The sequence below is a fragment of the Pantherophis guttatus genome, chromosome 11 (assembly GCF_059756535.1).
Source record: "Pantherophis guttatus breed Tessera chromosome 11, ASM5975653v1, whole genome shotgun sequence".
Lineage (NCBI taxonomy): Eukaryota > Metazoa > Chordata > Lepidosauria > Squamata > Colubridae > Pantherophis > Pantherophis guttatus.
The window spans coordinates 11,889,285-11,910,213 of NC_142073.1; the positions used below are offsets into that span (position 1 = coordinate 11,889,285).

At 44.6% G+C, this 20,929-nt stretch overlaps 1 protein-coding gene across 2 annotated transcripts in view; it reads left to right on the forward strand.

Moving 5' to 3' along the window:
• EDC4 (enhancer of mRNA decapping 4) overlaps nt 1–20,929 on the forward strand; it is a 45,551-nt gene that overhangs the window by 18,377 nt on the left and 6,245 nt on the right. For both annotated transcript variants that reach the window (XM_087877283.1, XM_034425816.3), the window contains 14 exons: nt 969–1,041; nt 1,234–1,325; nt 3,036–3,232; nt 4,597–4,685; nt 6,830–6,983; nt 7,892–8,358; nt 10,487–10,585; nt 12,460–12,612; nt 13,440–13,476; nt 15,025–15,205; nt 17,142–17,297; nt 17,999–18,114; nt 19,008–19,173; nt 20,280–20,466. In XM_087877283.1, coding sequence (XP_087733409.1) covers nt 969–1,041; nt 1,234–1,325; nt 3,036–3,232; nt 4,597–4,685; nt 6,830–6,983; nt 7,892–8,358; nt 10,487–10,585; nt 12,460–12,612; nt 13,440–13,476; nt 15,025–15,205; nt 17,142–17,297; nt 17,999–18,114; nt 19,008–19,173; nt 20,280–20,466 — 2,167 coding nt within the window. The remainder of the gene's footprint in view (nt 1–968; nt 1,042–1,233; nt 1,326–3,035; nt 3,233–4,596; nt 4,686–6,829; nt 6,984–7,891; nt 8,359–10,486; nt 10,586–12,459; nt 12,613–13,439; nt 13,477–15,024; nt 15,206–17,141; nt 17,298–17,998; nt 18,115–19,007; nt 19,174–20,279; nt 20,467–20,929) is intronic.

Genomic DNA, 20,929 nt, shown 5'->3' on the forward strand with positions numbered 1-20,929 from the left:
CTCCTTAATTGCTAATGTTAATCTGTTCATTTTTTGCACATTCTAATATTTTCCTAATCATTTGATTTATTTCTGTTGTGTTCCTCCTCTTCCATTGTCTTTTTTCTTTTAAATGTGGATTGATAAACCATGACTCATTGTATGTGCAAAGGAGGGAGAGGGAGAGAATCTGAGCCCAACCGTTGTCTCATTCCAAGCTACCCAGCTTGGTCAAGGAAGCTTTTACCTTTGTAAAACAAGAGGAACTCGCCACCACCACCCTAAAACCCAAGGGAAGCTCCTTAAAAGTTACTTCTATCCATGCAGAGCAGGGGTAAAATCCAGCAGGTTCTGACAGGTTCTGGAGAACTGGTAGCGGAAATTTTGAGCAGTTCAGAGAACTGGCAAATACCACCTCTGGTTGGTCCCAGAGTGGGGTGGGAATGGAGTTTTTGCAACATCCACCCCCCCAGGAGCGGGGAGGGAATGGGAATTTTGCAGTATCCTTCCCCTGGAGTAGGGAGGGAATGGAGTTTTTGCAATATCCTTCCCCCCAGGAGTGGGGAGGGAATGGGGATTTTGCAGGATTCTTCCCCTGGAGTGAGGTGGAATTGAAATTTTGCAGTATCCTTCCCCTGGAGTGGGGTGGGAACGGAAATTTTGCAGTATCCTTCCCCTGGAGTGGGGTGAGAATGGGGATTTTGCAGTATCCTTTCCCTGGAGTGGGGAGGGAATGAAGATTTTGCAGTATCCTTTTCCTGCCACGCCCACCAAGCCACGCCCACAGAACCGGTAGCTTAAAAAAATTGGATTTCACCACTGATGCAGAGTCTTGAATGGCTCTTTAATTGAACCAAAAAGTTTCATAAACTACTTCTATGTGAATTTAATGTCTGGGAGATTCTCCCGTTCTTTTGCGGTTTTGGCTGGCTCTGGTGGCGACAAGATGGAACGATTCCTTTTCTTCCCTCGGCTTCTTCCTTTTTCAGAAGGCGTTCAAGGTTCAGGTGCTTCAGGCTCGGCAGCAGGGGTGCTGATCAAACTCTTCTGTGTCCACACCAAGTAAGTTATTTTCAGCAATCTTCCCTCTCATTTTTTTTTTTTTTTGATGGCCTTCATTCTACGTGGAATGAATGTTGCGGTGCTGATGTGAGGGCATCACTAGTTTTGCACAAGGCAGATTTAAGTGGAACGAGTGCTTCGGGGGAGCCAGGCGAAGTGTGTAACCTGAAGCCATTTACCTACATGTTGCAGGGCCCTTCAGGATGTCCAGATAAGGTTCCAGCCCCTCCATAGTCCAGATACGGTCACTCCAGTCCCTCCCCATGGTCCCCGTGAAGACTTTGGTGAGTTTTTTTTTTTTCCAGATAAAGTCTGGGCAGAGCCTGGAAGAGTTTTCTTCTTTTGTTTCTGGCTTGCTGTTTCTAAAAGATGTACAAATTTTAAAAATCGGACATTTAGTACAAATGTGCATATCTAGATAATTTATTATCAAGATAGGAGCATTTGTGGATAAATTATCTAGATATGTGCATTTGTATTTTTTAAATAAATTTGGTTTCCAAGTTTGGATTTATAGTATGAAGGAGCTCTTCCTTCCTTCCTTCCTTCCTTCCTTCCTTCCTTCCTTCCTTCCTTCCTTCCTTCCTTCCTTCCTTCCTTCCTCCCACCCTCCCTTCCTTCCTTCTTCCTCCCTCCCTCCTTCTTCCTCCCTTCTTCCCTCCCTCCTTCCTCCCTCCCTCCCTCCTTTTTTCAAAAAAAAATACACAATTAGCAAAATGTTTACACTTTTTTAAAAAGCTTTAATTTAATAATAAAAAAAAGAGGACAATCCCAGCTAGCTAAACGTACAAACTAAAAAGGGAAAAGGAAAAATGTAGTTATGCTTTAAACTTATCAATAATCACTGGTTTATCATAAATACACTCCTACTATACGTTCAGTACAAAACATTATTGTAAAACGTCACCAAATCTTTGCCATTGTAACATAGATTTGCTGCATTCTCTGGTTGGTTATAGAGAGGAGGGTTATTTATTTATTTATTTATTTGTTTATTTATTTATTTATTGGTTCGATTTATATGCCGCCCTTCTCCGGAGACTCAAGGCGGCTTACAATGCATTAAGCAATAGCCTTCATACTTTTTGTATATACCTACTTAGTAGGGCTTTTGGCCCCCCCCTAAGCGGTGTTCTTTTTTTATACAAAGTCAGCTTATTGCCCCCACAATCGGGGTCCTCATTTTACCTACCTCGGAAGGATGGAAGGCTGAGTCAACCTTGAGCCTGGTGAGATTTGAACTTGCAGTAATTGCAGGCAGCTGGTGTTACTTAACAGCACTTTAGTCTGCTGCGCCACCAAGGCTCTACCAAGGTTAGAGGAAAGAGGCTGTCTTTCCAATAATGGATATATGTTGAAGCCCTGTTTGAGGTTTTTTTCTGTTTGCCAAATCTTTAGGATGGGTAGTCGACTGTGTCGACTTACTCACACTTAACTGAAAGTTAAAGAGCCGAGGTGGCGCAGTGGTTAGAGTGCGGTACTGCAGCTACTTCAGCTGACTGCTAGTTCAGCAGATCAGCGAATCAAATCTCACCGGCTCAAGGTTGACTCAGCCTTCCATCCTTCCGAGGTGGGTAAAATGAGGACCCAGATTGTTGGGGGCAAGATGCTATTTAGTATACTGTCGATTGTTGTAAGCCGCCCAGAGTCCTCGGAGAGTGGGCGGCATAGAAATATGATTAATAAAATAAATAAATAAAGTAAGTCCCACCATTTCTTCCCCTCTTCGCATACCTTTTGCGTAGGAGAAGAGGCAGAGCCCGAGGGGGTTGAGTCAAGAGAGGACTCAGCTTCGAATCATTACATATCCACAAATGCTCCAAATATACCACCATTGAATTCCATTAAGTAGCGCCAGTTTAGTGCTAACAGTTAGTTGACCAGATTCTTTGTATAGGCTTGAGCAATCAATCTTCTGAACTGGGATTTAACCGGTGATCCTAATTCTTCGCACCTGACACCTTTGTGTTACTCTGTCCCTTTGTGTCCTGAAGCATTCCCTGATCACCTAGCCGACATAGGCATGGAAGGCCGGGGCTCTGAGAAGGGATCCATCCATGGCTCCCAGCCGGACTTGCGACGCATTTCGGAATTGTCTGTGCCCGTAGACTTCCTCCCGCCATCGAATGACACCAAACCCAAACTTATGACTCCAGACGCGTTCATGACTCCCAGCACATCTCTGCAGCAGGTAACTCCTTCAGCTCAGAAAGAGGCATCTGGTCTTCATCGTCTTCTTGGTTGGACTTGCGGCCAGTTCTCCTTGCTCTCTTCATTCGTGCAAAGGACAGAACCAAATCGAGATTATAGTCAGGTTTCATCCATTATTTCCCAGACGCTAACGGTTAAAAGAAAAGAAGCAGTTGAGGCATGGGAGGGCTCTGTTGGGCAACGGGAATGGCGCTGTTATAAAGAAGCTTTTTGAAGAGTGAATTAGCCGGTGTTCAAGGTGGAAAAATCTATTTCAGGGATGTCAAACTCAAGGCCCGTGGGCCGGATGTAGCCTGCGGGGTGCTTAGATCTGGCCCACAAGGCCGCCCTGGAAACAGGGAAGGACTAGCTGGGGTGCCTCTACCAGCGAAAATGGGCTCCTGAGCTCCGTTTTTGGGTGTGACGGCCTCCTCCCTCCCGAGCTCTGTTTTCACTGGCAAGAGTTGCAGGAGGCTGTCACACCCAAAAACGAAGCTCGGGAGCCCATTTTCACTGGCAGAGCACTCAGTCCACTACAGGAGCCCCCAACACAAGTGACATCGAGCTGGCCACCTCCACTCCAAGGTCAAACACAACCCTGATGCGGCCCTCGACGAAATCAAGTTTGACGCCCTTGGTCTAGTTTGTTTCAAATCCTATGCATTGCCCATTTTTAAATTTTTAAAGCCAGCACTAAGTCTAGGATTCCTAGTATAGACTGGAGATCGGGAACCCCTGGGAAATCAGAAAAGGAGACATAAAGCACAGTAGCTCTTCAGCTGACTAAATTACCATATTTTTCGGAGTATAAGACGCACTGGAGTATAAGACACAGCTTAGTTTTTGGGGAGGAAAATAGAGGGGAAAAGTCTGCCTACCAGGTATTCATCTGGCTAGCGTCCTTAGTCTGGCCAGCTTCAGCACATTAGTCTGCTGGTTTTTTATCCCCTGCTTGGGGATAAAAAACAGCTTTTAAGGCACAGCTGAGAGGAAGCAGCAATGAGAAAAGCAGGCAAAGCACGGGGAGATCACTCGGCTAGCGCCTAGTTAGGGCTGAAAAAAAGCTTCTAAAGAACAGCTGACAGTCTGAGCAAAGCATGGAGATTGTTTCACTCGCTAGCGCCTCGTTAGCGCCTCATTAGGGCTGAAAAAAAGCTTTGAAAAAGCTATATTCGGAGTATCAGACGCACCCAAATTTTCAGCCTCTTTTTGGGGGGGGGGTGAGTGCATTTTATACTCCGAAAAATACGGTATTTGCATCGGCACCCAAAATATACCCTCCTAGGTACAATCCAAAGATCTAGTTTTGTGTGATTGATTCCCTCCCTGTTGCATCCAAATAACACACTCTGTCGTCTGTACCAGATCACGGGATCTCCCGGAAGTAGTATTAGTTCCCTCACTGCTGTGACCACCATGAGCAGTACTTCGGTCGGCGAGCCCCCCCTTCCCAGGTGAGTCCCAATCGTGGGTTGAACTACAACTCTGATTTCAATTAAGGAAGAGGATTGAGGCCAATTCAGCAGGATGTGGCATTCATAGGACTTTGGGTCCATTGTATTTTGTTTATTATTTGTTCCCTTTTTCTCATTGGGAGCTGGCCAGAGTCAGTGTTAAGGAAGACTTTTAGCTGTACAATTTGGGATGAACACCCTTTGAATGATGTGGGAGTAGGGATGGATTTCTGGGGGGGTGGGAATTGCAGACTACAGGAACCAGGAGCACTACTCCGATGACCCTGAGGACACAGATAAACCTCCAAGTGCTTCAACGACCCTCTAAAAGGATGCAAAGGACCAGCTGTCTGCAAGGAATATAAATCCTTCCATTTTCCCCACCATCCAGTCAGAGCTGAAAAAGCTTCTTGGAGGAGCAGCGAAACATCTTCAAACGAAAAAACAACAACAAGAAAGTCCACTTGCCTCCTGAAAAAGCACCTTTGGGACAGTGTTAAGAAAGTAAATGCACAGACAAAATGTAACGGTTAGCTACAGGTAATCCTCGACTTACAACCATTCATTTAGTGAACATTCGAAATTGCACTGGAAAAAGTAACCAATGGCCGGTTTTCACGCTTAACGGCCATCGTAGCATCCCTACGATCATGTGATCAAAGTTTGGAGACTTGGCAACTGTCATGTATTTATGACAGTCTGTGGGGTGGACTTAATGACCGTGTGAGCCACTTAAAAACTGCAGTGATTTGCTTAACAACCGTCGCGAAAAAAGGTGGTTAGACAGGGCAAAACTCACTGAACACCTGCCTTGTAGGAACAGAAATTTGGAGCTTCATTGTGGTTGTAAGTTGAGGACTGCCTGTGTTATGTTTGTCTGTGTTTTGGGAACGTGACACTCTGCATGCTATCAAGTGGCAGAGTTGGCCCTTGCCTTGGGCAGAGCTGGGGATTTCTAGGTCGCTTCTGATGGGAGGAGATGGACAGGTCTGTTGTGACCCACCGGCAGCCAGCAGAGCTGGCAGCAGAGTCGGACAGTGAGGAGGTTGGGGAAGAATATGGGCCAGTCCTGGAGGCTGGGGAAAGCTCAGACGAGGGCTCTGCATTGGAAACAGAGAGGGAGATAGCAGTGAGGCAGAGAAACAGCTGGAGCCCCTTCCCAGTGTGCGCATGCACAGAGCTGCCAGAAGACAAGAACAACTAAGAAAGCAGGGTCGACTTGGGAGTAAAGCCACACCTTGGAGATGATTGGCCCCTCCCATAGGAAACAAAAGAGGAGTGAATGGGGAGTGGGCTTTTGCAGGAAACAATTCGTTCGTTCTGTGAGACACTCTGCCAAGTTTTGCCTTGTACTGCATTTGGAAACTATGGCAGCTTAGTTTCCTGGCAGCTTTCCAAGCAAGATAAGGTGTGTTGTTGTTTTTTTAATTTGATTTATATGCCGCCCTTCTCCGGAGACTCAGGGCGGCTTACAATGCGTTAAGCAATAGCCTTCATACTTTTGTATATTTATACAAAGTCAGCTTATTGCCCCCACAAACTGGGTCCTCAATTTACCTACCTTAGAAAGGATGGAAGGCTGAGTCAACCTTGAGCCTGGCGAGATTCGAACTTACAGTAATTGCAGACAGCTGGTGTTAATCACTATTTATTTATTTATTTATTTATTTATTTATTTATTTATTTAAAATTTATATACCACCCTTCTCCCTGAGGACTCAGGGCGGTGTACAGCCAGAATTAAAAAACATAAAATACAAATATTAAAAAACAATTAAAATATATATAAATTTGGCCCAAAATTAAAAATACAAACCAATTAAAACATTTAAAATTTCTTCTTAAACCAGCCCGGCTTGCTGGAAAAAGTGGGTTTTAAGGGCACGGCAGAAGGCACTAAGGTCTTGGATTCTCCTTATCTCTGGGGGCAATGCTATCAGTCTGCTGAGCCACCAATAAATATTCCTTTGAAAAACTGTTTGGACAGGCCTTGCTGACTGTGAGTGAAAGGAATTCGCAGTCATGTAAATAAAAGAGGTTTTGTGGGGACCAGAACTCTGCTTCCTGCTTTTTAAGGGAGCCTAGGTCAGAACAGGGTCCTATCTGTTAACTCTGATCTTCCTCTTTCTTTCTGCCTGCGCCAGGCCATCGGAGGACATGTCCCTAAGCCCAAAGATGCAGCTTGATGCCAACCTCACCCTGAGTGGCAGCAGTGGGAGTCTCCAGGCAAGCCCGCGGAACCATTCTGTCCTGCTCCCTGGCCTTCCTGACAAACTGACCCCAAAGGTCCCCATCCCGGTAAGGTAGATTCTCTCCTCGAGACCATCGTGGTTCTTCTCAACTCCCCCTACACCTTCCTTGCAACATCCGTGCCTTTACTTGCCCAAGCTTTCTGCCCTGCTGGTTTCCCACCACCTGACTTCCCCTGCACTTTCTAACTTAATTGTTGATTTTTAAGCAGACGTTCGTTGTGCATACAGTCATGGCCAAAATTGTGGAAACCCTTTGGGAAAAGTGTATTTTTGAGATTTGATGGCTAATAACACCACTTTTTTTTTTTTTTTTTTTTTTGGAGTTTCAAAATAATCCTATTCCACTGCTGGAATGGCCTGGGAATAGCCCAAACCTTAACCCAATTGAAAATCTATGGAGCCAACTAAAGAAACTTGTTAGTCAGAAGCAACCCAGCAATAAAACCCAATTAATAGAAGCAATCATTCAATCTTGGTTTCACATTAGAACTCCTGCAGAACTAAAAGACTTAGTTCACTCCATGGGAAGACGTCGTAAGGCCATCATTCATGCTAAAGGTTACCCAACTAAGTATTAACTGACGTGTTAATTTTTGTATATCTCATTTTTTTAGGGTGATAATTTTTGTATATCTCGTTTTTTCTATGTGTTTTAGTGTTTCAATCACTATTGAAATTATGATTTAAATCACTAGTAAAAAGGCTTGATTTAAAACTATTTAAATCCTAATTTTTAAAGAGCAACTGTCATCTCTGTCTCACAGGATTGTGTAAGGGATGCTACCCTGTTTCCCCCAAAATAAGGCATCCCCTGATAATAAGCCCAATCGGGCTTTTGAGCGCATGGCAATAAGGCCAAGCGCTTATTTCAGGGTTCAAAAAATATAAGAACAGCGTCTTATTTTCGGGGAAACACGGTACAAGAGAATCAACTTCTTTGTTTTTCTTCTCAAGGTTTCCCCAGGGAACCCTCCTCCTTTGGCCCTGGAGCAGGAGGAAGTGGAGCCTCTGGTGGTACCCCAATCCTCGCCAACTCGTGAGCGCTCCCCGGATGTCATCTCCTCAGCCTCGACCGCCATGTCCCAGGACATCCCTGAAATCGCCTCAGAGACCCTGCAGCGTAGTTTCGGTGCAGCCCCGTCTGGCCTCCCGGTAGAAATTCTGGACTCCAACCATCACACGGACAGCATGGCTTCGGCGGCCTCCGCTCTCCACTTGCTTTCCCCGCGCAACCGTCACAGCTCAGAGCCCAGCCATCACTCCTTGGACATGGCCCCTAATGAGGTGGACATGCTGACCGCCCCCTCGCTGCTGGAGACTGCCTTACCTCAGGAAAATGTGGCGTTGGATAGCGGGGTGAGTCAGCCATGGCCGGCCGCTCCCGACATCACCAGGGAGACCAGGAACAGCATGGCAGACAGGTAAGGCCAGACTCTATCACTCTTCCCTGGGGCCCGGAATGGACCATCCCTTAGTTCCATGATGGCGAACCTATGGCACGTGTGCCATCACTGCCTCAGTTGGTTCTTGTAGTCACCGTAAAAAAAAATTTTTAAAGTGCAAGAATTCAGTCGTCTTCTCCGTGGAAGAACGCAAGAATCTATCTTAGAAAAATCAAAAGGATAATTAAACTTTAAGAACAGATACTTGTGACCAGGTTCTCTTTTCCTCCTTCCCATCCTCCTTTGTTGTTATTGTTAAGGAATTTGCAGAGTAACCCTTGAGTAGCAAGGGTGTGCACACGAAAGCAATTGAGAGTAGTTATGAATAAATACAGTCAACACACAGATACACTGAGTTGTGTTTACTTTCAGGAAATAGTAAGGCACAGCCCAGGTCATACACATATAAGGCAGGAGATAGCCAAAACGACAGTCCAGGGATAATCCAATAACAAAGTCTTCTTACCAGTCGTCATGGTCATTCACAATAAACAGTTCTTCTGGATTTGCAAACAGTAGCATACAGAGATATCAGAGAGCAAAGAGAACAAACCATGTTTCTAGCTCCCTCTTAAGGACATTGGCTACAGAGCTAACCAATCAGGACACAGTATGAAACAATACAGGAGTCTTAAAGCTACATTGATGGTTTATATATTTCCAACCCAACAAGTTAGGTAATAGTCATTTTCTAACAGTTATGCTGAGTCCTGAGAGCACGATTTTGTGGATTGTATGATTTTATGATTTGTATGAAAGGTGTTGACCAGGCTGCGCCTGTGCGAGGAGTCAAACACATCATCAGTTTGGAGTCCTTGTCCTCCTACAAAAGACCCAAACTCAGACAACAACCCCCCCCCCCAAAAAAAATTCCGTTGATCCTTATCTAGCACCAATTTTGCTCACCATTACTAGATCAAATTGTTGTGTATAGGTTGCCTGGAATAAATTCTTTTAGCAGCAAATCATGATGTTCATTTAGTGAACCCATGGTTAAGCGAACCTGGAAGTAAATGCCAGTTTTGGGGCAAAAACATCATCAAAAACAGCTATGCTGCAAATGGCCATAAATGCAGTGCCGAGTGCCCAAAATATAGTCACATGACCCTAGCAGGGACAGCCATCATAGCTTCAGCACCAGGTAATAAATACCTTTTGGTCGTAACTTGGGTCCGTCGTGAATCGAGGATTACCTGGACTTCCTATATTGTAACCTCCAATCAAGCGCTATTTTACGTCCTCCTCCCAGATCTTTAAACAGCCCCGTTGTCCCAAGTTATGCTACTAAGAACTGTCCCAAAGGTGCTTTTTCAGGAGGCAACTGAACTTTCTGTTTTTTTCTTTTGAAGACATCTCGCTTCTCATCCAAGGAGCTTCTTCAGCTCTGACAGGGTAGTGGGGAATGGAAGGATTTATATTATCCACTATCCACTGGACACAGTGGCTAAGACGCTGAGCTTGTTGATCGAAAGGTCGGCAGTTCAGCGGTTCGAATCCCTAGTGCCGCATAACAGGGTGAGCTCCTGTTACTTGTCCCAGCTCCTGCCAACCTAGCAGTTCGAAAGCACGTAAAAAATGCAAGTAGAAAAATAGGGACCACCTTTGGTGAGAAGGTAACAGCGTTCCGCGCGCCTTTGGCGTTGAGTCATGCCGGCCACATGACCACGAAGACGTCTTCGGACAGCGCTGTCTCTTCGGCTTTGAAACAGAGATGAGCACCGCCCCCTAGAGTTGGGAATCCCGACTGGCACATGTGCGAGGGGAACCTTTACCTTTACCTATCCTGTCAGAGCTGAAGAAGCTCCTTGGATGAGAAATGAAAATTATTCAAAAGAAAAAACAACCAAGAAAGCCCAGTTGCCTCCTGAAAAAGCACCTTTGGGACAACCACGACCTGGATGACTGAGAATCTCTACAGACTTTTACTAAGGCCTGTGTTTGGGATGAGTCTGAAATAAAATTAGAATCCGGTGGAGCATTTTCATCTAGAGAGGAAAACACTGGTTTCTACGTGCTTGAGTCCTTAAACCTTTGGTGCACGAATGGATAAGACAGAATGCATTTGGGTTCGATGCAACTTGTGTCCCCGTTTTATTTTCCCATGCAGCCCCAGGAATGAAGTGGAAGAGAAGCATAAGAGCTCTTGTCACAGGCATACCTACCGCTTGCTGCACCACGACAGCCAAGATGCCAGTGCCGAGCAGAGGTATGAGCTACGTGCCATTCTCTCTCTCCTTGATGCTTCTAGCACAGCAAGGCAAATGAATTTTGAGGAAAGTGCTTCCTAGTCTAAAATCCCAGAAGTAGGGAACATGGTCGTCAAAACCCAAACCATTTTCTTCCCCAGCGTCTTAAGAAATAAGAGACTTGTTATGAAAAAGGATAAGGATAAATAGGATTAACTGAAATTAAGCAATGTATAGATGGATGGAAACAACAAAGAAAGGATTAAGTAGGGATCAGTGGTAAAATCAACTATGATTATGCTGTGTTTAACAGCCAAAAAATAAAAATAGATATGCTGTGTAACAGCCAGAAAATGAAAATGATTATGCTGTGTTTAACAGCCAAACAAAAATGGTGATGCTGTGTAACAGCCAAAACATAAAAGGATATGTTGTGTAATGGCCAAAAATAAAATGAGTATGCTGTGTCTTAACAGCCAAACAAAAATGGTGATGCTGTGTAACAGCCAAAATAATAATAAAAAAAAGAAATAGAGACTGGGCTTTTGTTCTCAGGGGATGAACGTTTAAAAGATTCTTGCATAAACAAATTACTGTATTTTTCGGAGTATAAGACGCACCGGACTATAAGACGCACCAAGTTTTCGAAGAGGTAAACAAGAAAAAAAAGGTTTTTGCCCTCCCCAGGCCCCAGGAGCACTCTGCAGGCCTCCCAAACCCTCTCCACCTCCCGTTTTCACCAAAAACGGGCCCGTTTTTCACAAAAACGGGGCCTGCAGAGGGTTTGGGAGGCCTGCAGAGGGCTCCTGGGGGCTGGGGAAGGCAAAAACGTGATGCATGGGAGGGTTGGGAGGCCAAAAATGGGCCCGTTTTTTTTTTTGCAAAAATGGGATGCACAGAGGGTTTGGGAGGCCTGCAGAGTGCTCCTGGGGGCTAGGAGGGCAAAAATGCCCCCTTTTTTTGCAAAAAAAACAGGCCTGTTTTTGGCATCCCAAACCCCTCATGCATCATGTTTTTTCCCTCCGCAGCCCTCCAGGAGTACTCTGCAGGCCCCATTTTTGCAAAAAACAGATCTCTTTTTGGCGAAAACGGGACGCGCAGGGCAGGGTTTCAGGAGGCCAAAAATGGCTGTATTTGGTGTATAAAACGCACCAACATTTCCACCCTCTTTTGGGCGGGGAAAGTGCGTCTCATACTCCAAAAAGTACGGTATTTCTGATCTGGAGAGGAACAATTAGCACATTAGACAACATTTGATCGGTATAACTCATTACATTTGGAATTGAAATCCGGTTTAGGAAATGGATCCGTTTCTCTTGGATGTCCGTCCAACCATCGGTTGGATTTGACATCTGGAAATCTGATTCAGAGATTGGACCAGATCAAATCTCCAAACGATACGTTCAGGGGCTCCCATCTGAGACCGCCAATGAATGCAGTCTGATAGCAGTTTGAGAAATATGGACCATTTGAGTCTCAGCAGTTCAGCATCAGCGTTCTTCTTGGTGGTTGCATGTCAAGAGATGGCTTGTCAGTAGAAACTAGGATTGCTGGCTAATACAAAGTGGCACTGGGATTTGGATGGAGAAGATCTGAATACATTCCTCCAAAAATCGATTAAATTGTCAATATTATAAATGATAGGAAACCAAACACGAAATTGCATTTAAGGCTTCTTCGATACCGTGTTCTCTTGGTGAAGAACAGGGTGTCCTATTAAGGAAAACTGATCCATCGGCTGCTTCTTCGGATGGGAAAATAATAGCCAAAATTCACCATTTGATGAATGCCACCTTATTCCACTGCTGAGCTAAAGTTGATCTTGAGACTCCTATTACAATATCATTTGCTGGGACATCTCACAGACTGACTTCCCATTCTCTTCCTTCTGCAGTGATCACGATGATGAAGTTGCAAGCTTGGCTACCACTTCGGGCGGGTTCACAACCAAAGTGACTGCCCAGCGGCTGCCAGTGAAGGACTGGAAGGCCAAAGTTTCTCCTCGGGCCTCCCCAAAGCTGAAGAGGAAGGGGAAGAAAGATGACAGGTTGGTGTGTTTATGCGGTTGGAAACGGCGGCATTCCATTGAGCAACCAATCAGAGAGATAGGCTGTCAGAGCGTTTGCAACGTGACTACTAGTAGGAGACAACCCAAGAGCAAAACATAGCACTCGGGGACTTAGATATGTAACAGTGTTTTATATACAAGACATATACAGGAATATATGTGGTAGACAAATACCTGACAAGCACTCAGTCTTCTTCTTAACTCTACACGGAGAACTTAGCAATGGATACCGGATGTCAGCACTTCAACCTGCATTTACTCTAGTGCTGACATAAGAAGGAGAAGGGGGGCAGCTATCTTTTCTTTTATGTACTCCGAGAGCATATGCACCAAGACAAATTCCTTGGGTGTCCAATCACACTTGGCCAATATTCTATTCTATTCTATTCTGTTAGAAATAATTTTTATTGTAGTTTTCCTTTTCCATAACTCTAGTACACAGTCAAACAGTGTCATTTTTGTATCCATTGGATTAACACTTCTATTAACACTTCTATTCTATTTTAAAACATCAACCTCCTTGCAGCTTTATATACAAAGAGTTGTACTGCCATATCTCTGGGGAGGCACCAGATTGGAAGCCACGGCTATCTTGGTTAAGCTAGGAATTTGTCCTTGGCCTTTTTACTTAGGTGCTTCCTTTTATTGTTGTTGTCATTCTGGTGTTGAGAAAAAACAGGTCCTTGACTCAGTTATTGGGGTGAGAAATTATCAGAAGAGGGTTGTTTTCATTTGAGGGAAGAGGCATCTAAATTGAAGTTGTCATCATGACAGCGCATCATTTAACATCTTTTCTTTGGTTGTAGGGATGCGCCACAATCCCCGAGGTCCTTCGATCAGCAGGTTGGTGCAAACTTTTTATTTGTTTTGCAGTTTCTCTTCCCCGTAAGGAATGCCTTTCTGTCCCTATCCCCTCTTCCAATATTGCAGAGGTTTGGAATTGTGGGATGAAATTAAGTTGTGCAATAATGTCTGTCCCTAGATATTTTATTCATCATTTGCATCAATGATCATGCTTGCCTTTAAAAGAAAAGAAAAAGAAAAGGAAGAAAGTGAATACTATCTTGTGTGGCACCGATGGGATCAAAGGCTGGAAAGGAAAATCAGTACAAATGTAGATGACAGAAAATAGGGTGAAAAATTAAAAATAGGAGATGAATAAAGAGAAGATGCAAGGTTATTTTTAATTTAAAACCCTTGAACCAAGAACGTACTACTCGTTTACTAATTTACAAAGCAATATAATATATATTCTGTTGATGACTAAAATATATATGTAAAATGTGGTGTGGGTATGTAGGTGGTGGGATTTTGTTTGTCTTTGTATTGTCTTTATATTCTTGTTTAAAATCCAATAAAAAAATATTTTTTTAAAAAAAAGATCATGCTTGCCTTTAAGAATTTAAAACTTGATATAGTTACCTTAAGAGCCGTGATGGCACAGTAGTTAGAATGCAGTACTGCAGGCTAATTCTGCTGACTGACAGTTGCCAACAGTTTGGCAGTTCGAGTCTCACCAGCTCAAGGTTGACTCAGCCTTCCATCCTTCCGAGGTCGGTAAAATGAGGACCCAAATTGTAGGGGGCAATAGGCTGACTCTGTAAACCACTTTAGAGAGGGCTGTAAAGCACTGCAAAGTGGTATATAAGTTGTAAGTGCTATTGTTTAAGTGTTGATCTGTTCACCAGATTACTTCTTTCTATCAAGAAAAAGTAAGGCTGTTGGAATAATTGCCTCCCAATCCATCCTAAATTAAATACTGATGTATTTAAAAGTGGTACAATAAATTAATGTTGAAATCTGTATTAAGGAGGCAAATTAGAACATGGGCATTCTGTGTAGTTCTGATCCTGAGGCCACAGATCTTAAGTGAAATAAATCATCTTCCTGTCAGCCGTGGAGGCCATCTTACTTGATTGGGGGTGATACTGGGAACCCTGACACTTCATTTAATGACACCATAATCCCTTGTGGGGTGGAATCTGGGCCACTGAATGGAGCTAGCAGAGTGTTTTAATGCCCAGATGCCCTTCAGGTCGCCAATGCAGAGTTTTGTTCAGCAGATAGATTCTCAGTGTGCCCAGAGAGAGAAATATCTTCCTCTACCTAGGATCGAACTCACAGCCTCCTGATTGTGAGGTGAGAGCTCCACCTCTAGGCCACCCCACCACTCCATCTTACTTGAAATAAATGCTTCTTCCCAAATGTTTTTTCGTTTGCGTCATTTATGAATATTTTTCTGCCTCTCTCCCAAATGACTCTCCACCGTGGGTGAGCCCAGTTTGTTCCCTACCAGAAGGACAAACTCAATGGGATTTCCTCTGAACAAATCGGCAAGATCCACTGAAAGTCACAGCAGGCTGATGTTTATCTTGTGCCTTCTCCCTCCAGAGTGCTCCTGAATACCAGGAGGAGCTGATGTCTCTGCTCAGGACCCAGCAAAGGGAGATTGCTGAACTGAGACAAAATCAGATGGAGCTGATGCAAAGGCTGGCAGATCACCTGGATGCTGTCCAGAGCTCTCTTATGGGTCACATCGAGCGGGTGATCGACTCCCAGCAGGAGCAGGAGCGTATCCTCTCAGAAAAGGCTAACCGGAGTTTGTCCCATTCACAACACCGGGTTTGATGATCGCAGTTAGTGGCCTTGCATTCTTGTGGAGTGTTATGTTTCTACACACACACGAATGTACTTGGGCTGGGAGGAGGAGGAGGAGGGCCTCTTTGCTTGACATAGTGGTGGTTGTGTTTTTCCTACTTGCTGTATTTATACCTCAGAACCAGATATTAAAGGAATTAAAAGGTAAAAGTTCCCCTCGTACATATGTGCTAGTTGTTCCCAACTCTAGGGGGCGGTGCTCATTTCCGTTTCAAAGCCGATGAGCTAGCTCTGTCCGAAGATGTCTCCGTGGTCATGTGTCTGGCATGACTCAACGCCTAAGGCGCACGGAACGCTGTTACCTTCCCACCAAAGGCGGTCCCTATTTTTCTACTTGCATTTTTTACGTGCTTTCGAACTGCTAGGGTGGCAGAAGCCGGGACAAGTAACGGGAGCTCACCCCGTTACGCGGCACTCGGGATTTGAACCGCTGAACTGCCGACCTTTCGATCGACAAGCTCAGCATCTTAGGGAAACCATGTTCTCTAAGCAGCTTGAAAAATTGAAAACGCAGAAAAGGTTAAAATATCTATCTGAAATGAATTTTACTGCACCAATTTTTTTTTTTTAATTTTAGACCAAATAAGAAAAGGAGAAACAGTATGAAGAATGTCCTTTTTAGCTAAGTCCGGTTAGCAAGGAAGTTTGTGCCATTTCTTTGCAGGAAGTTGTCTCCTGCTAGTCCCTCAACCAATTCTTGTATATTCTGAGGAGTATCATCTTTTGGTTTCAGGGTTTTTTTTCCCCACTATCTGCTGCTCAGGCTTTTTACCTGGTGATATCAGCGGTTTGTAGCCAGTGTGGGAGTTAAAGTCACATCCAAAGTTTGCCAGCGAAGCAATGCTATCTTCAAAGCCTAGGAACAAAGGCTGAAACGTTTTTTAAGTCAATAAAAATGTGAGAGGCTGAGAAAACGAACTTGTTATTGTTATTTTTCATCCTATAAAGCACTCTCCTAGTTCTTATCGCAAAGCTATTGGCACATAGTTCAGCAAGAGGTTTTGTTTATTGGCCTGTTCGTTGCAGTTATTTATTTAAGGCTGAGAGGGAGTGACTGACCCAACCCCTCTCAGCTGGGCCTAAAGGAAGACTAGAATTTGGGTCCCCAATTCCTGGTCCAGCACTTAAACTACTATATCATGGTAAGAAATGACAGAAAAGAAAGAAGTGTCAGAATAGGGAATTTGCACCTTCAGGCAAATAACTGGTTTCTTCCTAGTATATTGTAAAAAAATATTAGCTAGCCATGCTTATAGTGTGTCTGAAAGCCTTAAGCCAAATATAAGTCTTGTCAAGCCATTTTTTTCCTCCTGATTCTTAGAGACTGCCTGGACAAGTCCCTGCAGTCTTCTTGGCAAGGTTTTTCAGAAGTGGTTTGCCATTGCCTGCTTCCTAGGGCTGAGAGAAAATGACTGGTTCAGGACCACCCAGCTGGCACTGTGCCTAAAGTGGGATTAGAACTTTACCATATCCTGGTTTCTAGCCTGATGTCTGAACCATTACTCCAAACTGGCTCTCAAGTCAAGCCTTACTAAGTTGTATATCTGAAGTCTTGCCATTGAGACTAATCAAGAGCCGTTGTGGCCCGGTGGTTAGAATGTAGTATTGCAGGCTAATTTGATCCAGTTCGACCCTGACCGGTTCAAGGTTGACTCGGCCTTCCATCCTTGTGAGGTCAGTAAAACGAGGACCCAGATTGTTGGGGGCAATAGGCTGACTCTGTAAAACGCTTAGGGCTGTAAAGCTTTATGAAGCGATATATAAGTCTTAAGTGCTATTGCTATTGCCGTCTTTGGGATCTCTAGTCTCTGCACCCTTTCCTTTCCGTGTTCCTTAACTCTTAGTTCCAGAGCGGAGGCTGGAACAGGCTCTGGCAGAAGGACAGCAGCGCAGTGGGCAGCTGCAAGAGCACCTGTCCCAGCAGCTCTCCCAGTCCCTCTCTACGGCTGCCTGCAATCGGCTGGAGAGGACCATCCGCGAGGAGATGAAAAAGACAGTTCCCCCATGTAAGTCTTGCACAGCAGATGATGAATTGCTCGCAAAGCATCCCACATGGAGAACATGTTGAAATGGAAGTTCTGTCACCCTTAGGCTATTTTCTCTCGAGGCTCCAGATTCTGAGTTAGAAATGCCAGGATAAAAGATGGAAGCTAGTTCAAGGGCATGATCTTGAGTCCCAGGACTTCCCCATGAGAAGCATTTCTCATTCTCCTCGATAGCACCCTTTAACCCACCCTCCCTCCCTCCTCTATTTTCCTTCCTTCCTTTTTTTCTTCCTTCGTCCCTCCCTGCCTCCCTCCCTCTGTCCTTCATTCCTCTCCACCTCTATTCTCCTTCTCTCTTCTCCTTCCTTCCTTCCTCTCTCCCTCCTCTATTTTCCTCCCTCCCTTCCTCCCTTTGTTCTTCCGTTCTTTCCCATCTCTTCCCCTTCCTTCCTTCCCTCCCTCCTTCCTTCCTTCTTTCTTTCCCTCCCTCCCTCCAAGAGAAAATATGAATGCTTACAGTTCATAGCTGTGATGGACAACAGATATTGTTAAACTGCAAAGAATTGTAACTAACCGGAGCAAGATGAAGGATGCAGGAAGGTGCTCTCCAATATCTGGAGCTGTATGTGTTGCCTTCTCTTTGTTTTCAGAGAGGTTTCATCTGCAGCCTTTCCTATCTGCTTACTCCAAAAGTAAAGGATTTGATCTCTTCTATTTACCAGGTGTATCTAAGAGCTTGGATCCCATCACTGGACAGCTGAGTAACACTATTGCAAATAAGCTAACAGCCATCGAAGGAACTCTAAAGGAGAACATTGCCAAACTGGTGAAATCAAAGGTGAGAAGCTTCCAAGAGCAGATCTCTCTCCAGTTCTCTATGCTATGACTGACACCCATTTTGGAGCACGTACGAGCCCATTCTGTGCTGGCTCTTCTGTTCAGGTGTTGCGCCTACTCAGCCTGAAGCTACAGGTAGTCCTCGACTTAACGACCACAATTGGGACGAGAATTTTCATTGCTAAGCAAGGCAGGTCCTAAATGAGTTGCACCAAATTTTACCACCTTTTTTTTTTTTTTTTTTTGCAACAATTGTTAAGCAAACCACTGCAGTTCTTAAGTGAACGACATGATGGTTAAGCCAATCCCACTTTCCCCGTTGGCTTGTTGACTTGTCAGAAGCCATCTGAGAAAGTTACAGAGAATGAGCCTCGGTGGCGCAGTGGTGAGAGTGCAATACTGCAGGCTATTTCTGCTGACTGCCGGCTGCCTGCAATTTGGCAGTTCAAAACTCAACCAGGCTCCAGGTTGACTCGGCCTTCCATCCTTCCGAGGTGGGTCAAATGAGGAGCCAGATTTTGGGGGGCAATACGCTGACTCTGTAAACCGCTTAGAGAGGGCCGTAAAGCACTGTAAAGCAGTATATAAGTCTTAAGTGCTATTGCTACAGATGGAAATCACATGACCCCAGGATGCCGCAATCAATGTAAGTATCTGCTGATTGCCAAGCACACATATTTTGATAATGTGCCTCTAAGGATGCCGGCCCGGTCATCATTCACATTTGCTAAATAAATGGTTGTAAGTTAAGGACTACCGGCATAAACAGCCTTCAGACAGCAGCAGGATTAGTGCTTCAGCCAAAGAGAAGTAGGGGCCACTTCTGTAGGGACTTCTTGTTGCATGGAGATCATTTTGATAATCCTGGGGGATTTCTGCCTCGTTGGTTTCCAGAACCTTACCGACACCATTGCCCGGGCAGCCACCGATACGTTACAGGTGCCCATGCAGACAGCATTTCGAGAAGCCTTTCAAAGTATAGTTCTACCTGCTTTCGAGAAGAGCTGCCAGTCTATGTTCCAGCAGATCAATGACACCTTCAAGCAAGGCACGCAAGAATGTATGTCGTTTTTATTGCCCTTCTGTTTCCCAACTGTTTGCTCCCAATCCAGGAAATGATGGTTTACCGAAGCAGGTGAAACAAATGTCAGTTGAACGGCTTTTGGGCTCAGGGACCACAGGGTGTGATCTAACAGTGGAACTTCTGCGCTGGGAGGCCGTATGTCTCGGCTCATTCTGCTGATGGAAGTATCCAACTGGCCACCCTCTCATGATGGGTTAGAATAGAATAGAATAGAATAGAATAGAATAGAATAGAATAGAATAGAATAGAACAGAACAGAACAGAACAGAACAGAACAGAACAGAACAGAATTTTTTATTGGCCAAGTGTGATTGGACACACAAGGAATTTGTCTTTGGTACACATGCTCTCAGTGTACATAAAAGAAAAGATACGTTCATCAAGAATCATAAGGTACAACACTTAATGATAGTCATAGGGAACAAATAAGCAATCAAATCATATTAGGAAATAGTCAGTATAAATCGTAAGGATACCAGCAACAAGGTTAGAGTCATACAGTCATTAATGGGAGGAGATGGGTGGTGGGAACGATGAGATTAATAGTAATGCAGACTTAGTGAATAGTTTGACAGCATGGAAGGAATTGTTTTGTTTAGCAGAGAGATGGCGTTGGGGAAAAAACTGTCCTTGTGCCTAGTTGTTCTGGTGTGCAGTGCTCTATAGCATCGTTTTGAGGGTAGGAGTTGAAACATTATCAAACACCTTCTCATGATAGGTTGCACAATAATGTAGATTCTCTTTCATTTGGAATAATTTCCATGAGATTCTTTTGAAAGTTTCAAAGAGTCTTCAAAAAAGACTCAAGTTTACCATTATTTTTATGACGATCATTACAAAAGTGGCAGCGGTCATTAAGGGAACCACATGGTCATAAGTCCGAATCCACTTCTGAGAATGGGTTGTTAAATTTACTTTCCAAGGCCGTTGCAACTTCGAACGGTTGATAAGCAACAGGTTTTAATCCAAGGATTCCAGGGATCGTAAGCAGAGATGATGAGAAGCAGCCCTGGGAAATGAGGGACATGAGAAAATTGGCTTCAGTCACCACATCAGACATTTATGAATCCTCTCTCCCATAGATATTCTGCAGTTGGAGGCTCAGTTGAAGAATAAGAAGGCGCGGGAACAAGAAGCCCGGGACTCTCTCTTGGGCCAGCTCCGGCAGATGGTCAACTCGTTCCAAAGTGTAACTGACCAAATGACCTCCACCATTACAGCCAGTGTGCATTCTGAGATCCAGCATCAGCTTCACGTCATTGTGGGCAAGTGAGTGTGTGGGAACCCTGGGTGGGCGCCCCCTGTCGGAGGAGTTGATTATCGCCTACTGTTGCAGTGTCCATGGTGCCCTTCCACCAAGTCAGATGAAGAGTTGTGGGTCCCGTTCAGAAGTGGGTTTCACTTACCTTCGCAACCTTTTGCGCATGCACAGAGCGTCCGTGATGACGTCCGGGTGGGTGGGCGGAGCCTCCCGTTGCTGCCGCTACCGGTTTGCCCGAACCGGGGCGAACCAGTAGAAACCCACCACTGGTCCCTTTGGTAGACCGTAGATGAGAGAAATAGGAATTATTCCTGTAAAAAAGTGAGCAAGAGGGAAGCCATATTTATCCTTAATAGGACCTAAAACACCAGCTGTTACATATTAGATATTGAGTTGTGTAAGAGGGAGTTTTTGAGGAGAAAAACAAAGCCATAAATCGATTAAGCACATTCCAAGCCAGGTCAGGCTAAC